This window comes from Melospiza georgiana, chromosome 1 (genome assembly GCF_028018845.1).
Source record: "Melospiza georgiana isolate bMelGeo1 chromosome 1, bMelGeo1.pri, whole genome shotgun sequence".
In the NCBI taxonomy this organism is placed as follows: Eukaryota; Metazoa; Chordata; class Aves; order Passeriformes; family Passerellidae; genus Melospiza; species Melospiza georgiana.
The window spans coordinates 13833711-13856129 of NC_080430.1; the positions used below are offsets into that span (position 1 = coordinate 13833711).

The 22419-nt window shown below is 39.1% G+C and overlaps 1 protein-coding gene across 3 annotated transcripts in view; it reads right to left on the minus strand.

The window, feature by feature from the left end:
- CCNY (cyclin Y) overlaps positions 1 to 22419 on the minus strand; it is a 120014-nt gene that overhangs the window by 41827 nt on the left and 55768 nt on the right. For 2 of the 3 annotated variants that reach the window (XM_058023185.1, XM_058023205.1), the window contains one exon: positions 4942 to 5016. In XM_058023185.1, the coding sequence (XP_057879168.1) occupies positions 4942 to 5016 (75 nt within the window). The other variant, XM_058023196.1, reaches the window with a different exon arrangement.

Below are 22419 nucleotides of genomic sequence, written 5' to 3' on the forward strand. Positions count from 1 at the left end.
AATGCTTATTACAGCTGATTATACATACTCTATTTCATTTTTTTAAAGCACTTCCCCAATTAACATAGAGAGCCTGCGGAGCTCTGTTCCAGTGAAAATACCACAGCATTTAGGATACAACTCTGGAGGCAAGTAACACATAAATCAAGCTGCAGGATTAAAATAATAATGGTTTCATGCTGTAGGTGATTAAATGCACTTTGGTGCATCATGATTTGAAAGCTATGCAAACCAATGCACTTAGCAAAATAAGAGTGTTCACAATGGTGGGATATCCTGTCCATTCCCTGTTGGATGAGAAGCCATTTTCTGTGATTTATTATAAGCAAGCAATCTCACATAAACAAGGCTGTATGTGTGAATACTGTGAAATAATTGTGTTTAATGCAGACATAAAATGAAAATAACAAAATAAGAAAAAACTTTGAAAAATCCTTACATAATTTTCCTCCCAGGGAGCAGAAAGGAGAATCACACATGACAGATGTTAGCCATGTCACTTAGAATATGCTCAAATCCACAATTATGGACATTGTATAAAAAATAGAATTAAACACGAACAGCAAAAAAGTTCTGATGATCTAGTAAATTGTTAAACTGCTTGAAATCCTGCTAAAACACTGCACTACACTTAAGTTCCACACACTGCATTTATCACCACACATAAGACATCTACAGGGGAACATAAAATGATGGTAGGTAATTCTAAGAACAGCTAAAGTATTTGTCCAGTATCACATATTGCAATGTACAGGCAGTAAACAATTCTGATAAGCTGTGTGCAAACCTAATATAGTGCTTAACTCAAAGTTCATACCTATTAACAGTGAAATTTTGAACACAGTTAAGTATTTAACCGTTTTAATCACAAATAATTATACCACATTCTAAGTTCTTCAAATCCTACAAAGCCAGCTGGCACATATACTCCAAATTCCATTTTCATGACCTTTATACCCCTTAGATTTTTTTCTTCTGTATTTGTATCCCTTACTCAATTCCCCATAAAGGTACAATCCTCTACTACCCAAAGCAAGAACATCACTCACAGCTCAATCCCATTTGCTATTGCCAGTCTCCAGAAGAATATGTAAAAATATTTATACAAACCCCTCCCTTTTGCCTCTGAAGCACTTCTTGTGCACATCTTGCAAGCACCATGCTGACCTCCTTTCCCTGTCTCCCCATACAGCAGAAATTCAGTTAGCCTCTCAGGTGAGGCATTCCAGAAAGGCAGCTGCTCCTTTCCGTGCTTCTGGCTCACTCTGCCACAGGGTAAGGCTCAGCTCTCTGCAGAACACGTACCAGTGGGGAGCCAGGCAGAGCAGAAACACATTCTGTCCCAACCATTCTTTTATAATCACAACCCCCATTTTAAACAAGGGGAAGCCAACTATTGCACAAGGCTAAATGACTATAAAGAGGTAATTCCATCACTTGCCTTCAGTCAGATAAAAAATGCTTTGCTGCTCACACAAATCAGTGTGGTCTGCAGCAAGCCAAACCATCGTGTTAGAATGAACCAGCATTTTGCAGCATAAACTCCTAACTGCAACTCCAGGATTTTGGGTTTCAGGCATGGGGTTTTGATGACGTGAAGTCAAACAGATTTGGAGTCAGTTTAAACAATTCAACTACTACTTTTTTTAAATATTATAAAACTTCAAAGTTATACTCTTCAAGTGGAGCCTGAGATGGTGCCAAATTATCTCAGTTTTCCTCATTCTGCAGTTGATGACCTACTCCTGTTGCTGCAGAAACTTTCAACTTTTACTGTTGAGCTTTTGCAATAGGAGGAATTTACCCTGAAATTTAAAGGGAATGAGGAAATACACAGAGGCATCTGTGTGTATTTGTATGTATATATGTATTTTTCATTGTGCTGTAATAAGAACTCTCACAGTGCCATTTCTATAAATTTATTTTAATGTCAATCATATCAGGATCAAAATCAAAATTCTTCATGATTACAATTATAGGAACATCTTGTGTTTTGGAAGTGGAATTCCCAATAACTGGCAGCTCATCCAATTTTGTTTTAATTGAGAAGACTGGTCCCAGCTAACACTAAAGACCAAAAGCAGCTTACTCCACTTCTACCTGCCTATATAAATACAATTTGAAAATCTTTTTGTCTGAAGCCCATTCTTGCACTGATACTGCAAAATTTAATCAGTACATTGAATGTGTAAAGCCCAATCTTAGAGGGGTGCAGCTGGAGCCCACTGACAGGAAACACCATTACCAGCACCCTGGAGGAGCAAACACTGCCTTCTTGCATGAAGAAAAGGTAGTTCCATTGTTGAAGTGCTGTTTGGGAACCCTGGGTTATTCACCCCCACACACTAAATAGTACTAAATAATAAAACCCACTAAATAATGGGTTTACAGTCACCCACAGCTCACTGGCCAAGCTCAGCAGATTAAGGAGATCTTGCATAAAGCACTCACAGAAGTTAAAAACATAACAGGCAAGATTCTGTACCAGCTCCCTAAATAGGAAGAATTCCACACATATGATTCAATACCTAAAAATCCCCAAGAGTGATGGAAACATTTAGAAAAGCTCATCTAGCTAGGAATCAAATTAATACTTATTGTCATTTTAACTTTTCTCTAGATTCATTGAATGCTCAGGTAATTAAAGATCCATTCAGACTACTGACTAAGAGGGGCAGGACAACTTACATGCTTAGCACAGCATCCAGGCTTCACAGAACAAAGACAATTAGAGACCACTTAATAAAACCAGATGCCACATCCTGTCTCATTCTATTTGTTGCTCTTTGCTCACATGCTGATCACAAGCAGGTCAAGCACAGCTTTGCCAAGGGAATGCTATAACACCACCAGTGAGGCCCAAAGAGCACAGGGCTACCAGAGAGCCAAACATGGAATTGCCTAAGGTAACTGGCAAGTCACTCTAGCACCTAGTGATGGACTTGGCCATTTCCCTTTGTAAAACCATGAGATGTACACTCACAGCCAGAGCCTGGATGAAACCCTGAATCCTGACGTCACTTGACTCTGTGTATGGTAAAATGTGCATTTTAAATGTCCATGGGTCTTATCTATAGAAATATTTTAGCTTACAGTCAACAGGAAGGTTTTCCAGCCCAATACTATTCAAGTAATGGAGCATTTATTTGCCCAAGTTAGGTGTTTTCAACACAGCTAGCTCAGCTCTCCTCTTCTACATAATCTGAAGTAGTCTTGGGGGTCCCCTAGATTGCACAGTAACCTAACCTGTCAGATTACAACACTACCTGTCCTGAAAAATCCCTCTATTTTCCTCTTAACAAGCACTTTATTGCATTTTGGTTAGGCAGCACCCTTGAACAGTGTGCTAACTCCTACACCTCACTTGGTTCAACAAGGAGCCCAAAGTACAGCCAAGCAAAATCCTTAGTACTGGGAGCTGTCCCACCAGAACACAATGGCTCTTGGCAACACATCAAGAGATAAATGTTTGTAGAATCCTTTTATTTTTATACAAACAAATAGGCTCTGTATTTTTTCCAAGGTATCAAGGACAGCTGAACTGATCTTACACTCCCATTGATAACACCTCTATAATGTTTCACTGAATTCATTGCCCTTACTCAAAAACATGTTCTTCACATTACTTAAACTAGAACAAAGCTTCATAGACCAACACTAACATAGGTGTAAAGATTTTTGTAAAATGCTTAAAATTAGCTTGATATTGCCATAAATTAACTGCTCCTATTACAAGTAAGAATAATCATCCAGTCTGGTCAAAAAACTTAGTTGTTGAACTTGGGTCTATTTTGTCCTTTCTTTCAACAAGCTGTAACAAGAAACAAGTAGCATCCATATGGGATTAGACAGTTTCAAAACACAGCAAATTCACTATAAAACAGACATCAATCCTCATAGTACAACTATAGAAATATTGCCATATTCATTTGCCAGACTACCAAACCAGATTAGTATGGTAAATGGCATCCAAACCCAAATAATGAGGCATTGAAACAATCAGGGCTGAATTCAGAAGGAGAGTCTCAAGGTCAAAGGAGGTACTCACATAATCAACTCTTCAATTAGGGTCTAAATGTATATCCTCTTTGTTCTAGTCATGCTCAAAAACTAGCAAAAAATATACAGTAAGTGAAAACTACATTATTTTTCAAGTGATGTGTTTGACACTGCAATTTACTATGTAAATCAAAAGCAGCATTTATAGGCAGCAGAAAGGAGGACAAAGAATTCATGCTGAACAGTCAGAATTAAAATGCAGGAACTGCTTTGAAAGTCCTGCTAGAAAATAATGTGTTTTGTATCCATTATTCAATTATTTCTAAACCAACATATCATACACGTCCAACAGGGAACAAAAGAGCCACAGTAAATGGCTTCTATTCTACTACCTCTATCAGGAGGCTTGTTTAACAAATATTAATTTTAGAGATCATTTTGTCTATGTATAAAAAAAATCAACTAAACTCCAGAAAAACATGATTATATAAAATCCATAGCAAGAGAAGCAAAAGGAATGATGGGGTAGGATGGGAATTATTTTGTTAAGAAAATCTAGTACTGAACTTATTTACAATATAATCTATATCAGAGAAACCCCAGAATGTCTTTTTAGCTAATATAAGCTAGCATTTTTTTAAAAAAATATTTTCTACACCTTTTTCAGAAGCCTAATGTTCAGAGTGCTAAAAAATTTAAAACAGACAAAATATTTTCAATTTAGAGAAAATATTTCTTAAAATATAATTATATTGAGCTCCATCCATATTTGTACTACCGATCTGACAAGACAATTCACTAAAGGTGTGACTTAAAACTCTAACATGATGCCTCTAAATGCCTCTTTTTGGGGGAGAGGGGGCCATTGCATATTAAAGGACTATCACATGCATTCTAACAGAGGGTTTAGAGATAACTACTGTAATAAATTCAGTAACCTACCATCTGTTTGTGATTTACTGAGAAATATCGTACTGGCCCGTGGATGATCTGATGGGTTGAATTCCATGTTCAAATCTGGAAAGAAAGCACAGCACAAAAACTATTTATGATTATTCAATGGCAGACAGATTTTCTCATTCTTTTTAGTAAGACCAAGTTTACATACTTAAGCAGCTACTGTAAAACAGAATCCATCTTGAGGCCCACTTTTTTATCCTTCTTTGCACAAGTGGCTCTTTTTGGCACACAAATCATTTGCATCAACACAGCTTTGGGATTAGACTTCAGTTCTAAGGGCTGCTTTTGGATTAAAACAGATAAAGCAGCTTGAGAAGCTGGTATACAAGAAGTCAGGAATTTCCCATTTACTATCCCTTTCTTCCCACCATGCCCCAAAGCCACAGCTTGGCACAGGAAAACAGCTTGTTGTATGCACTTATTGAAGAATTAAATATTACAAACAAATGCACAACCCTCTACATATAGACAGGTTTCCAAGATTAGACATGATTTAAAAAAGTAGTTATTGATACTCAATGTAAACAAGTAAACTCTAGGCTACAGTGTTTTATGTGATCAAGATTAGAAAAACATGGCACTTCCACAGATTAACACTCTTTGCTGTAACAATTTGTAAAAAAGAAACAAAAAACCCCCACAACTACAATAAAGATCTCAAAAACCCCCAAAAAACCCAACCAGTCCTAGAAGATATTTACCAGTTACAAATTCAAATCTATCATACATAATACAAACTCCTATGAATTATTTTCCTTACCAACTTTAAAATCCATTGAATTTATTTGTCCCCAAATTGCACTCTACTACCCATTTGCTAAAGCTTACAGGCCTGTATCCACTGGAAAACATGTTACTAAAATAGTACATATTTTTTTAGCATTTCCTTGCTCTCCCAGGGTGGCTTTCTCAACCTCAGCTCTCTTACATTCTATCTCCAAATGTACATTCTCTTGTATTTTAAGCAGGCATTTATGTGATATTACATAGGAGTACTGATATTTTTATCTTCTGTGATTATCCCAGCTCTCATTCCCCTTTCATATCCTTGTGAAAACTCAGTAAAACTGGAAATTAAGCCCCAGGTCTCAGGAAAAGAAAACAAAGTCATTTTGCCCCAGGGTCAAGTTCTTCTGTCTACAGCTTTCCCTGTAGCTTTCCCTTTCCCTGCTCTCCTTGCCCTTCTATTTAATAATTTACCAGGTCTTCCACTTGCCTGCATTTTTCTCCTTACCACACCTCTTTACAAATGTGCCTTCTATTTGTATTTTTCCATTTTATGCTCTCTTGGTTTCCTTTTCACCTCCCTGCACTCTGTAGCCCATGAGATCAGCAGCCTGACATGCTGCTGGAAACCTGAGCACAACTTCTGGAAAATATTTGATCTTTCTACAAGGAAGACCTGAGAATGCACAAGTGCAACTTCTCAGCTGCAAATGGTCTTCTCATCTTCTTCTCTATTATCATTATCATCCATGCCACAAAGGAAAGGGAATCTAGGGATTTCAAGGGAAAGCTATTTTGATTGTCCCAGAAATCAGACAAGTTTGGAGAATATCCTAAGAATGTCATCTTATGTGAGGAGTTCTGACTTCAAGGGACTATGAGCTAGAATGTTTTCATGTTACTCTATGCATCTTATTTAGACATATAGAAGAAAAAAATAACCATCCATTGACATAGACAATGCTGGTATAGACTGTGTTCCGTTTCAGGTTGGTTTTTCTGTTAAGCTGAATCCAAGATGCTTCTCCTTACATGAAGAGTAATCAGCACTTAAAAATGCAAAATAGCAAAAATGCAATATTATCTTTTGTCAACCTCTTCATCTTTTATCAGCACAATACATCACCAGAAAAAAAAAAAGTTCTTGCTTTTTTAAAACACTACAGATATTTTTTTCTGCAACCATTTCAAAGTACAGAAGTGCAAATTCAGTCAATAAAATAGGTTCAGGAACACAAAACTGAATCCAGCTTGCAAAACACAGAAAAAACACTTCTTTCCTTCAAGCCTAGAAAATCATCTGCTTGAGCAAAAATAACAACCTGCTACAGGCTCACAGTTTGTTTGCAGGTCTGAAAAGATAGAAAAACCAATTGCCACATCTTACAGTCAAGTAGCATCTCCCAAAAACGCCTGTGTTACAAGGTGCTATTTTGCAGAAGCAGTAAACCAACAGAGGACTTAAAAGTCTGTCTGGAAAATGCATGAACTACCAAAAAGCACTGTCTCTTAGATAAACTGTTACTCTTCTGACAGGAGCTGAAAGAAGGCCAGCAAAACCCCATCTCAGCAGCTGCAGAGAACAGTCCAGGGATTTTTAATTGTCTTGGCAGAGCCAATGGTCCACAGCCAGGGAGCAACTGTGGCTCCTTCCCACCACTGAGCCCCACAGAGCAGCACACATCCTCCTCTCTCCACAGCCCTTCTCTCACATCCTCCCCAGCAACAGCAACGACCAGACACATCCATCTGTCCTTCCCAAACTGCCTGCACAGAACTCAGAGCAGGAGAACACTGCAATGGGCAAAGGCAAAGCCTGATTTACCAGCACAGCGTGGCAGAAGGGACAGGTGCTGCTGAGAGAGGCTGGCTCCCCACACCCCTCTGAGGAACAGCACAGGGATTGCAGGCAGAGGCACTGCTTGGTGTGCACCTGCAACTGGGCCAATCCCTTTTCCTCCAGGAAAAAGGGTCAGGCAAACGCAAGCATCCCACTTGTGGCACCACACCACTCCAGAGCACCACTGCTGGCACCCTGGAGCATTAGAATGGATTCACAACATGAAAGATTTCAGTCTCTGGTGGTTCTTACAGGTCTTAATTCATTGTACACATTTAAAACAATTTTCTTTTTGAATGTGACAACAAATTCTGACAGATTTGTCACTACAAAACACATTACAGAACAAAGATCAAATGATACACAAATATCTAAAGCCAGTAACTCATCACAAAGGGCATTATCCATAAAAAGGTTAACTCCTTCCTAAAGAAAATAGATTACTCATACTGCTTTTGTGTTATTACTAGTTCTTTCTTTAGTTATTTAGTTATTACTAGTTCTTTCTCTAGTATTTGAAAAGTACCATGAAAACCAGTCATAATAGGAAAGGTTTGCCCATTTGTTTTGAAACGGTCAAAGATAAAAAAAGAGATTTAAACTCATACAAGCAATAATCTGTTATTCAGAAGAAAGGAAAATGAGAGCCAGAATTTTAAGTCTCAAAAACTGCACAAAAATGTTCTTCATTACTATCAGCCTGCTCTGCAACTCATCACAGCCTTCAAATGAAAGAATAACAGTGGGTACTTCTTCCAACAGTTATCCAGCATTGCAAAAAAGAAAAAACCATGGTCTCATGGCTAGTCCAAATCTTTCACTGTAGCTTTCTTTTCTGTTCAACAGAATTAGAATGTTTTTCTATCGTTTCCAAGTTTTAGGGTTTTTTTTTCATCACTAAATGAAAAAAACTGTTAAATTAGGCAAAATATAATCCACATCCGGTAAACACCTCAACAGTCTGGTACCCCATGAAAATTTCAGGGCTTTTGTCTTCTAAAGATTAGGAACCAAAGGTTTGTGTCTTTAAATACATATACATAGGCACATATCTATATCTATAGATTAGTTGATAGCTGCATATTTAAATGAAACCTAATTTTTGGTTAGCCAAGGCAAAGTCAGACTCATGCACACTTCAAATAAGAGATCATGTGTCTAACAGAACTCACAATTTTGGAGGATTTGGACAAAAACAGCTACAAATGCAGGCAAATATACTTAAGACTGCATTCTCTTATTTGCTTAGCAGCAGCCATAGTAACAACTTTTATAACTGGCCATTTTGATGCATCACATCAAAATAAAATCACTCTGAGGAAAAAAAGAATAGATTGTGCATATAACTTAATTTAGTACATAACTATACTAAACAGACACCACCAGAAGAACGCAACAAGATTCACCCTGTACACTATGAGAAGCTTAATTCCTTAAGCAACAGCAGCTGCATTCAAATATGGCCATAAAGAGAACTGTAAAACAGTTTGGCTTCAGACTTGGGCTAAAGCCCAGGCAAGATTTTAAATCTAAAAACAAGATCTTAAAATGCATTACTGAGGAGAAAAAAAAAAAAAAAAAAAAAAAAAAAAAAAAAAAAAAAAAAAAAAAAAAAAAAAAAAGAACTGAACACAGCCTCAGCTTCCACTTTTTAAAGCAGAAAGAGCAGAGCAAAGAGTAAGAAAAAAATTTAGATGAATGTAGAGGTGAGCTACAAGAGTGACAGACTGCTGAAAATTCCTTCAATTAAGAGTCTTGATACTGTAGCTGAAGGAAAAGGAAAACTATGAGGTGTCTGCTTTTCACATAAAACTTGATAACTACTGAAAGCTCTCTCCAATCTAGCACACAACATAACAAAAACAGTGGAAAATGAAAGCCAAAAGAAAGATTTTAATTAGGACCTTGGATGATAAAAAAGGGAGGACAATTAGGCAGTGAAGCTCCACACCCAAGGAACATGCACTCAATTTATCTTGATGTTTTCCTTTTTGAGAAGATTGCCCTAGCCAAACATCTTTGGGCTTTAGTCCAGAATGAGTATTTGGGCTCAATTTAAGAATAACTTATGCAAGTTACTTGCTTATGATTCATATGCAGGTCAGATCAGATGATCCCAGGGGCCTCAAGGCTAAGGTCTATAAAATCTTCAGAAATAGCAATATTTAAATTATTAAGCACAAAAGCTCAGCAAATCCCAGTGGCACATCTGTAAACTCTCTAAAACTGCACCAAGCTCTGCTGCAATTCTTCAGAAAAAGGTACATCTTCAAACGTGTGGTTAGAATATATTATACAAGATAAAAAAAACAGTAAAGGATGAGACTAAATCTTTTGTGGCAAAACTTTAACAAAACACCCAACTGCTTCTTCATCTCATGAATCTTACCGTGATAGGAGAGGGCACGACAAGAGAATGAAGGATGGGTGCTGTAGCAACTAACTTCACAGCAATACACATCAAAGCTTCTGCATGACACAAACAGGAAAAACCAACACAGTCACTGCTTTTCTAACAGTGCACGTGGGCTGCAGCACAGGGAGCAGGTCTGAAAATGTGTTTATTCTGTTAGAAAAACAAGATGTTATTTCCTTCCTTTTGAACAATGAAAGTCAGGTAAGTCTGCACCACCATCAGCTCTGATGGTGATTTGATAACAGAATAAAGTCTAAGCTGAGCAAACCACTGGTTTTAGTCTTACTCAATTCTGAAATAACCTGGTGAAATCCTCTCCTTCCTTCCCTTTGCCCCTGGCACCAGAGCCTATCACTGCCACTGCACAGCCACCATTACCATTTGGGAAATAAATAGCGTCCCATATTAATGGCTTATCATATGCTTCATTTTTTAAAATTATTTAAAGGCACTTAAGGTAAGAACAAACCTGTCCAGGGCATACTGCACAGGAAATTGAGCTGACCAGGCACTACACAAATTACTTTATTTCTTTGCCATCTTTTCTCCACCCACAGCCTGACACTACAGTGACTGCTTGCAGTGGGTGGAAAACAACAAAAACACCACAAGGGTTCTTACTGAGCAATTACAAGAATGCAATCCATGAGTAACATCTAAGCCCTACACTCTTTCAGGAAGGAAGCGTGTCAGAAGAGGAGAGAAACAATCACCACAGAGGCAAAGGGAAAGGGAAGCACAGGTGACCTGAGCTAAGGGGAGGATGTTCACAGGGATGTCCAAGGCAGAGCTTCCCATGTGCCCTGACGTGGGTGGGCACCAGCACGGCTCTGACTCCCCAGGTGGGCCCATGGCCCACCTCTGCACCAGCAGCACCTGAGGGGTAATTTGTCCAGCTGGCAGAGAGAGGGAGCTTGGTGCTCCTGCCCTCACTGTACCAGCCCATAGGAATGAGCTGATGCCATCTGTGGGAAGAGAAACAAATCTGTATTCTACAAGCACAGATAGGGAGATAAGCTTCCCAACACTGAACCTAGAAAAAAATGCTGAAATAAATTCCCAAAGTCTCATTACACCTTTTTCCTTTCTGCTACTTTCTAACTCTAGTGGGCTGCTCTCCTCAATTAACAGCAATTAGCCATGAGTACAATAATGAAAATACACCCTTAAACATTATTATGTTATTAGCACTCCCTGAGGAGCTGGTGAGAGTTAAAAGGACACCTCAGCTAAGAGGATGCCCCTCATCTGTCTCTAGTCAAATGAAGACTAAAAACAAAGACTAAAATAGAGAGCAAAGCCTTTTTCAATCTTGTTTCTATCTCTCACCATTATTATCCATATTCTTTGACTTTATTTTAAAGCACCATAATTTAGGCAAAAGAGGTATGATAAAACTTTACATTTGGAAAGCCCTATGACTAAATCTAGCAGTAAAGTTTCCATTTGAGATTTCTGTACATCAATGTCTCCAAAATGTGGGATGCATAAAACACTGCGACTAAAATAATACACTAGGATAAATAAATAAAGCACTGGGGTGCTTTCTGTTCAGAGGTTTTCAAAACTTTCAAGCCAAAACAAGACTGAATTGTATAGGCTGATTTCACTGTAACTGCACCTGTTTTTACACTAAAGCTTCCAAGATGTGAGATCCATTACTACAAATTTCAGCTCATGTCATTCAAACACCACACAATCACAGCATAAAGATTCAGCACTATCAGACTACAAGATCCAGCAGCAACTTTTTACAATACTTCAAATCTAATCTAAGCAGCAACTAACCCACCACAAATGAAGATGCCTCTCAGCTGCATGCAGTATTCCTGCAAGAACAAATGTTTGTGATCGTGTTCCAGTAGACTTTAACGAGAATAATTAAAAGAAAAGAAAGTTGGAATTTGGAAGGCTTTCAAGAGCCAATTGGCTGGAAGCATAAACTCCTTCAGATTTGGCTAGATTGCTGGAAAAACTTGGATGTGATCTTTGCTACCCTGGAGCTATGGCATTCTCAGCCTACCATTCCAAGCAAACGAGGGGCACGACATTTCTCAGCAAGTTCCAATTACATGGTGACTCTGTTCCAGGCTCTGCTCTGATCTCAGCTTTCAAGGGAGGCTGAGAGAGTTCGTCAATAAAAGAAACCCTCTGTGGCAAATAATGCTCATTCCTGTACAGTTATGCCTGACCAGTCAGCCAAGTGACAGCCCAGAGCAGTTCTTTTGGGCACAGCTATATTTATTTTCTCTTCTAGAAGCAAATCACAGATATAACTTTCCACAGAGTGAAATACAAGGTTTGTATCCAGAATTGTTAGTTTTGTATCACTTATCAGGATTTGCTTTCCCTTACACAGCAGTCTCTCCAAACTAACTAGACACATTTCAAGAGCAAATTAAATGATCTGACATTACATGATTCATAAGTCTCTTGTTTAATGTCTCCTTGCATTTAGAACATGAAAGATAGTAATAAATACATCTTTTCCCTCTCAAGCTCATCTCATGGAAGTTTTTCCAGACATTTCAGTACTGCACTTATTAGTTTTTTTTAACTGTAACCAAAATTAGTTTAAAAAGTTTTATTGGTATGTAAGATACAAGAAGATAAGAAAAAAAATTACTAATGCAAACACTTCTTCATTCCCTTCCCCACAGGAAAAGAGAGAGGAAAAACTATTTCTCCCCATTATATGCAGAATTCAGCATGAACTGACGAGAGCAACAATTCTGTGCTATTATTAAATCCAGAGCATTTCCCTTATTTAAATGCAACTGTCCACTGTAGAAAGTGCTTCACACAACACACATGACTCTGCATACATGTATTTCCATCATACTCAAATACTGTTCCTCTGGCTTTTGAGTCCAACACAGAATCATTGAATCATAGAATTACTTAGGTTGGAAAAAACTTTCAAGATTATCAACCCAGCACTGCCAAGTCCACCACTTGGATGGCCCAGCCATGTCCCCAAGTGCCACAAGCACAATCTTTAAGATCCCTCCAAGGACAGTATTGTCACTGACAGGCTACACAGTTCAGTGAAGCCTACAAAGACAGGGCTTCAAATACAGCTGCATGACCTTCAGGTAACCCAGGTTCCACAGCAAAGACCAAAGAGCATAAAAACATTTCTTGAACAGCAATGCCTCAAGATGGAGACATTAAATACTATTCTTGTTGAAGTTAAAATCATAGAGAAAATCCAAGTAAAAAGTATTCTGAGATTAATACTAATGAGAACACAAATACCAGCTGGAAGAATATATGCTTCTGCTTTGTAAGATTTCAATGTATGCTTTTAAAGTTAATTTTTTAAGTCTTTCAGCCTGTACTAATACCCTAGCAGTAAATTTGGTCAAGAAAAATTTAGACTGGGTAACTGTAGAAATTAGCAATGAAAAGGCAAAAGAGAAATTTAAGTGCATTACTCAGTCCTTTTTTTCTTCTTATTATACCAAAGAAGAACTGATAGTCAAAACAGACTTACTTAAACACTGAAATTTATTCCATTATTTTAGAAAGTAAGCTATATGAATAATGGAATGCAAATATTTAAGCAGCCCTAGAGAACCAAGGATTGAAAGGGGGAAAAAATGCTCAAAACTTGCAAGTTTTTCCTTTTGCACTGTTCCAATCTTTGGAACATGTTTCAAGGTGTGCACACCGCAGAAATTAAAGACCTATCCCAGTGAGGGTCATTTCCTTCTAGGACCTACACATGGAGATAACTGAGGACATGAAGCAGGCTGGAGTCAGGCTAACAGGTTACCTTGTCTTCAAGTCTACAGCTCCAAGGAGCACCTGACTGTGATTTCCCAGGGAGGATGGCCATGCCCCAGCCCTGGCAGTGCTGAAGGCCAGGCCGGGTAAGGACTTGAGCAAACCGCTCCAGTGGAAGATGTCCTTGCTCATAGCAGAGGGCTGCTTTTGGATCATCTTTAGGGTCGTTTCCACCTCTCAATATTCTGTGATTCTATAGTGACACAACCACTTCCCTGGGCAGCCTGTGCCAATGCCTGACAACCCTCCCAGTAAAGAACTGATTTTTAATACCCAATCTAAACCTCCCCTGGTGCAACTTGAGGCCATTTCTTCTTGTCCTATCACTGGCTGCCTTGGAGAAGAGGCCAATTCCCACCTGGCTACAGCCTCCTCTCAGGCAGTTGTAGAGGGCAATGAGAATCTTCCCCTGAGCCTCCTTTCCTCCAGGACAAACACCTCCAGCTCCCTCAGCCCCTTTCTCCCAACACTTGTACTCTAGTCCTTTCAGAAGATTCACTGCCCTTTGGACACACTCCAGCACCTCAATGTCATGAAGCATGATTCATTTTACATTACCCTAAAACATCTGAAGTGTAAGAAAAATAAAATACAATAATGGAATGTAGAACAATGTCTATTCTAAAAGCCACTTCTTTAGATCAAAAAATCTTGACATACAAGAATGTCACTTTCCCTTTGCTTATCTGACTAAAAACCTAAGGCCAGCAAAGTGAAACAACTTCTCAAATATGGCACCTTTAAGATTTTCAGTTTCCTGTTAAAATTAATAAGAACAGTGACAATCACATGTGTGAGCATGTCCCCCTTTCCTCCTGACAGCAGGCCCAAGGCATATTACAGGGTAAAGGACACTGATAACCCTTTAATTGAACACTGTCCTCACAGAGAACCTCCCACTAGTCTTGTAAAAATAATTAATTTTTGGGTTTGTTGGTTTTTTTTGGTTTTTTGGTTTTTTTTTAAGGAAGAGTTCAACAGAACCTAGCCCAAGAATCACAACTGGGCCCAAATCTTGTTTATATGCAGGATATGCAGGGATGTCGAGCAGACATGCTGAAATACACACAAACTGACTCCAGAGCTGAGGAAGAACACTCCCTAGGACATCACAGGCTTTCATGGACAAAAATTCACTCTGAAACACCATTTTCATCATACTGAGGTTGCGTAACATGACTTTGGGAATGAAAAGCTTGCACTGGGACAGAAGTGGAGTCCTGCGAGTTCATCACACACAAGAGCTCCCATAGCTTCTGACTCCTTGGCACTGAGCAGGTTTCAGCCCAGCAGACAGGGGTGGCCTGAGCCAGACCCAGCAGATGCAGCAGCCTCCCTCAAAGGTCCCAGAACTCACACAGCCACCTGCCTCAGTTCACGTGGGTGAGCACATGGCCACAGACACACGGCTGAAGCCAAGCAAAACTGCTCTGAACACTTCTCACCAACAGGCAAGGAATGTGTGTGGCATTCCAGCTCTGCTGTTGGAATACAAACACAGGGTAAGGCTTGCTCTCATTTTTTCAGAAGCATGGTCCACTCTAAATATTACAAGTAATATAGATAAGAACACTTCCACAAAACCTTTTTTCCCCCCAATAATCATATATGATATAGCTGCCTTCAAGTAATGTAGGCTGGGGAGAGAAACTCCAGTGCCCATTTTAAAGCATCTTGCTTTGCACTCCTGGGCTTTTGCTGCACACGTTGCCCATCACTGCTCATTTTCTCACTGAATCTGTTCATTTTGTTACTATACCACACTTGCGGGCACTTGAGAACACAGTACCCAAGTTGCCAGTTCCACCTTCTCTCTTACTAACCTTCCTTGATTAAATGCCAGCTAGAGCACACTGGAGGTGATCCTATCACTGTGCCCACTTCAGGAATACAGGCTGGGGTCTCCAAGTGCATTTCTACATAAAGCAGCAGAACGTCACCACCTGAACTGCTACATCACCTGTCTCTAGCAGGATTTATCAACACCTTAACTATTGCCTGCTTTGTGCAATAGTTAAGGTGTTGATAAACATCACTTGTGCTCCCCTTAAGCAAATGTAGCAATGAAAGTAACTAAGCCATGTCCTATTAACCCTGAACTGAAATTTATGCATTTCCCTAATGTCCTTGTTAGCATTTATAGTGCTTAGTGTTTCTCCCTAACAAACTTCTACTTAAGTTATCCACCAATTCAAAATTAATTTATTCTGCCCTATCACATTCAAAGGCAGACAGAAGGGAACATAAAGCATTGTGAAAGACTTTTAAAAATTATTAATTAAAAAATACCAAGTTATTTTTCTTCACATACATGTATCAGAAAAAAAAATTATGATTCAGTCACCACCCATTATGATACCAACTTTACTTGACAAATGTAAAAATCTTTTAAACACAGTATCATTACAGACCTAAACAAATTACACCAGCTGATGCCACACCAAATTACATCACTTGTTTGAAACAGTATTACCATGCTCTCCCACCAAGAGACACCAAGCCGTCCATGCCCCAAGAGAGGCTGGCTGAGAACCCAGCTGCTCTTGCCACAAATTTAACCTAGAGGTTGGTTAGCAGCTGGTAGGGGATTTTTGTCACTGAGCCAAACACACAATACCAGTCAGCAGAAGTGCTGGGTTAACCTACAGCAAAGTGAAGCAATTTTACTTAAAGACACAGATCAATACAAGCTCAGCAGCATAATCATCATCATTTCACAGCTGACATTATGAGTTTGAATCTTAGATTGAAGCATTACCTGCAGCTTTGCACCAAGGTCCATGCATTTCGCCATTCCTCAAAACACAGACATTATTGCCATACAAATCAGTAAGAAAATGCATGACTTAAGAGTCATTATATTCTGCAAACCAGGGCACAGGAGCCTGAGCTGCAGCTCAACTCTACATCTGGAAAAAGGCATCTTATGATATTGATTGAAGCTCTGAGGAGCTCTCACCAGCCCAGCAGGGTAGGACGAGTTTACCCTTCCTCATTCCCTTACAGAAATGATTTTTACAAGTGCCAGTGAAAATAGCATCTTTCCAGGCTCTCTTCTTTTCTTGGCTTCCCTACTGAGCTGTGTGACCCAAAGTTAAAGTAAGTAGGTAATCCGTGAAATACAAAGAGAAAAATATCAACCCTGGCTTCTCGGAAAATTTAGTGCAAGGGTATTATACTACACTTGCAAAGGTACATTTCTGACTTCAGGGACAGGAGCTGCTTTCTTAAGATGCAAAAAATATAACTTGTAGTATTTTCTGAGGAGGATATTTGATAACAGGCTTTCAATTTTTCCCCTGCAGATTTGTATTCACATGGCAACCAAATCACCAAGCTACCAAGATACAGTGTCAAAATCATACATAAAAATTATCACCTAAAACTGAAAGTCAACTGATATTACAAACCTCTTATCAGTGAATCTCTACATCTGTCAATGTATGCAAAAGCCCATAAACACACCCAGTTAAAGCCCATGCACAGGTGCATTACTCAGCTGTTGTGCTGCCCTGTGTGTGCCCAGAAGGCTCAGTCCCATTGAAGGCTGATGGCAGAACAGGAACCTCCCTGATTCCTGAACATGCATCCACTTCAGATGCTGCCATGTCATTATTACCCAGACTCCAGACACTACACCCTCCAAAACCGGAAACCTGCAACTTCCACACTCATGCATCCCATACACCAGGCACACTAAAAAGAGCAAGAAGAAGGAAATGGATAATTGAACTTTGAAGAAAAGAGACAGAGATCTTTAATTGACAGTTATCTTAAGTCTTTCAGTTCTTCAATAAACATCTGCTCTCAGAAGAGTCAGCTCAGAGTCATTAAGTGCTGACCTTGAAGAAGCCCCTTACAACAACTGAATATGTTATGAATTCTCACTATAGGAGCTACCATTCCCAGTGAGATAAAAAGCAGTACACTGATATTTTATTTGCTGAAAATTTATAGCCATCTCAAACATTGCCATCTATCTTCATCATGATTTAACATATTAAACTGAATATCTGAATAGCTCTAAACAACCACGGAAAAGTCTTAAATTTACTTTTAAGTCTAAATCCTACAGAAACGTTCTGTCCTTGTCCCAGACAAAATTATTTCCGAGATTACAATGGCTCAATGCCCAAGACTAGTAACACCCAGTCACAGTGCAGCAACTAGTTTCAGATTCAATATTTTACAGCTTTCCAGCTCTTGATAAAGGCCCTGGACAACTGAAAAAAGGATAAAAGCAATTTCCTATTTCTTGGGGTTTTTTCCTCCAAGTCAGGTGCCATCACATGCAGTACTCAGGTCTTGAGGCTGACCTGATCATGTAATGCAGCCATTCTAAATCCAGGCAGATAAAACCTTACAAACCAAACCCAGAACAGGGATACCTGTGTGAGGAACTGAGGTAAGGGAATAAAAGCAATGTCCCATTAAAATCCCAGAGCCATTCTGCACTTAGCTCTGTAGAACTGACTCCAAGTATCAATCTAAGCAGCCAGAAAAAGAAGAGCACATACTTAGGGTGTCACAGGACTATCTTGCTCAAACTTCATAGTTGCTTTTTAGATGTCTAACTCAGCCCCTCAATAAACAAAGTAAGCACTTCTAAAAGTGCATTTGTTTAGCAGCTATTTCACAAAGTCGTAAAACAAATATTTGGGATAGAACAGACACATCATACCCTGGACATACTGACCCATTTCCACTGTCTATACCTGGATCCAGTGGTGACAAACTCAGTCTAAAGCAAGGTGCAGTCAGCTAAGGTTGACACAAATTACTCTTCTCTTGGTTATAAACCCAGAGATTTCTGATTTGACTGAGTCACCCAGGACAGGCTGCTGACTGCTCACTATGAATTATGAACGAAGCAGGACTCTGTCTTCACATCCCACTCTCTTGATGTCCTCCATATAACATCTTTATTTCAGCAACAAATCCCACTGGATTCCTACAGACAAGCTCTCCTTCTCTGCACTGACTGATGCATTACTTACAGTCCATTCTCAGTACAGGATGAGGCAGGACAGGAATCCTGTTGAAAAACAACACATGGGCATATAAGAAATCTGGGAAAGACAGAATAAAGTTCTTTGATTCTGTTTAATCTTGAAAATTTCAGAATCAGTTTCTCTTCATTAATCTTTTAAATCTTTCCTCAAACCCATGAGTATACATGAAGTTTGCTTGAACATCTGGATCCATTTTTCAGAAATACCTGTTGCCCCAAGAAGCCTTCCAGATTCAGGAGAGGATCTACTGAAATGTCAAGTATTATCATCAAACAATTTGGTCTCTGTTCTCCCTCAGGTGCAGAGACGGACACAGTCAGACATCCCTCATCTTTCCTGATACATTTATTGACAACCTTACCAGGAAATTAATTAAAAAATATATAAAATAACACACTACACTAACCCAGCCGTGCTTCTAACTATTCACATTGACACTATGTGTTGTTGCTTACTTATTAGGCAGTATCTTATTTCCAGATCACGGGAACTGTTCCAGGTACCAAGGCTACTGGAAAGATACATCCAAATGTCAGGCCATATGCAATGTAACATTTTTGAACAAAAACTTCCTATTATTGCCTACCAGGGAAATGCTAATTTAATTCACCAAGTTCAATTCTTCTGAGCTTTTTTTGCCTTTAATAGCTCAATGTGTTCAAATGTTCATTGCCAGATTCAGACCTATGCTCAACTCATTAGACACATCAAAAGCAGCAAAGGTGAATTGCTACCACAGAACAGCTCAAACCACCACATGTGAGCCTAGAACACTTTAAGAGTTGCTATGAGAAAAGAGAATCAGAAAGACAATGTATTAAATCAGAACAGAGAATACCTACTGCAGCATGCTAATCAGACTGATTTCATCAAGTCTCCTCCAAGACAATCTACTGAGGGAATCTACTGACAGGGAAGAATAACCACATCATTAGTGATTTGTACAGCTGCCAGAAATGCATCTAGTCACACCAGAGATTAAAAGTTTAAGCAATTGCTAAGCAGACATGAAATTTTTCCAATTCAAATGCCTATCTCTAATCTGCCAATAAGAAAATTAAATACAGTGAGCCATTTTACTCAGGACAGCAGTTTCTCATCTCAAATATTATCAGAAGTTTTCTTCATTAAAATGTGTCAGTTCACATCATAGGAGAGGTTTAACTGGCATGTGTTGTATGTACAGAAGCATGTACCAAATTCAACTCTGACTGCTCTTTAAAAGTGAAAAAAAATACAATTTCATATATGCAGGAGTCACTTGAAAAGTTCACATGTCATAGGAAGACCTGGAGGTCCTACCCTTCTGAAGAACCATGGTGTCCTGATACTGAAAGGATCCAGATACAGAGTGGGAAAATTGAGCAGGCTTTTGTAATGGAAGCTTACAACTCTCAGACTTTAAGTCCTACCCTTAATGGGATAAAAAACACGTAACGGAGATCTGGCAGATACACAGAATCACAGAACCAATCAGGTTGGAAAAGACCTCCGAGATAATAAAGTCCAAGTCATGACTGACCCCCACCATGTCTAGACCACAGCACTGAGTGCCATGTCCATTCTTTCCTTAAATACTGCACCTATCCCCAGGCAGTCCATTCCAATGTCTAATCATCCTTTCTGCAAAAAAATTGCTTCTAATGTCCAACCTAAACCTCCTCTGGTACAGCTTAAGACTACCAAAAGGCTTTAACGAGGCCACTTGCTTCTAAAACTAAGCAAACACTGAGAGCTCAGAAAGGCCAGGAACAAATTGCAAAAATGCTGGGAAAAGAAGCACAGGATGAAATGGTCACTTTTCAACAACTGTTCTGTCATTTTTCAGCACATTCAAAACCATGAAGGGATTTCAGTAAGATGGCAAAGTCTGCAGATGACAGGACATAACATCACAAATGGCATCAACTGTGAAAAATATCTTAGTTACTGGTTGACAAAATGGTAGATGCAGATAAATGCAAAAATTGGGGCAGACAGGAAAAAACATTCAAAATTCCTCTTCAATGTTATAAGCTTTGAATATTCCTTCTGAGGAAATGTATTGCAGGAATTGGGAAAAAAAGCATTCAGATAGGGGCATACTCAAATGGCACAACAGGAGGAGGCTCCTTAGCAGCATTAATGCTGTATAACAACTTTCCACACACCACTGAAGTTCTTACAGCACCAATGGGTTCAAAAGGGATTAGAGAGGTTCCTAGAAGACAAATTCATTAATATTTGGAAAGTGCATAGTAACAGCTCAGGGAATTCCCAGGGTGGAGCCTTAAGGCAAATATTGTTATGTTCCTATTTTATTATTCTGCCACTGGCTCACGGAGGAGACAGGCAAGAAGGCCTGACAGAACTTCAGGCACCAGTCACATAAAATTCCTGGTACATTGCAATCTGATAAACCAATAAAATAAACATCTTAAATTAAACCAAATAGTTCCTTTATTGTTGAGAGCTACCAAAACATCTAAATTACCTAAACCCAAAGCTGGGAATTTTCTAGGCAAGCATGTAGTTTTTAAGCAAGGAGCAAAGCTGTCACTGCCTTGCAGTTTAACACTAATTAACTTGTCTCCACTGAATCAGACTGCTTGTCCAGCCAGCATCAGATTTAAGGCAGCATATGGACTTCCACCCTCAGAGAGCACCTTTGTGCTCTTCCTCCTCAGAAGCATTTGTCCTTCTGGCAGTTCTGGAAAGCAGCAGAAAAGGGAAGTACTGCATGTCTTGTACATCAGCTGCAGGAATCAAAACAGTCCCAAGTGAAACAAGTCCAAACCAAATGTTCAGTGAGGGCTCAATTATTGATCTGCTACAGGCCACGTTACTGCCCCAGTTACCTCTGAGGTCAGTGCACTGCCATGCTGCAGTTCTGCTGGTTGGAACAATGCTTACACACCATTTCAAACTAAATACATGTTCATCCACTGCAAATTGCCTAAGGATCTGGACAAGCCCAACAGGAATGAATGAACCTTCTTTTTCCTACTGGTATGGGTTTACCCTAAAGCCACAGATTAAACATTTGTAAAACAATGACAAGATTTTTTAAGTTTTGCAGAAAAAATTACTTTTGGGTAGAAATGAAGGCAGGCTTTAGGTTTTGCAGTGTTACCCTGTATTTTGAGTTGTTTTCTTTTTTCTTCTTGAACATGGATTAAAGGCACAGCATTTTGTAGGCACTTCCATGAAAGAACACAAGAAACACAAGATTTCAGTTTCCATCTGGGTTACTATCATGTGAAAGCTCACCCAGCAATGGGCAGGGGAGGTGCCAAACCACAGGCTAACTCCAGTTAGTATCTAGAAGCTCTTGGTGAACACTTTTATTGATATTTATTTCACATGTTATTCAATGTACAGCTTATAATGCATCTATACAAGGAAATGAAGTTTTAACAAAGCTTTGGCTGCATGGAGGGACTGGATCCTGACTTCACCAGGCGCCTACACCAGGCTGCCTGACACACCTAAAGAACAGCACTGCTCAGTGAGACACAGATAAACTTTTAACACTCCAGTAAATGCAGATCAAAACCACTACTCTTTTTTAAACATACCAAGACCCTGGTGAAATAATTTCTGTCAATGATTTTCAAAATACCACAAGTTCATGTTTCTAAAAACTAGATACAGAAAAATGTTCAAAGTAAGGTTTGCATTCTGACACACATTTTTAA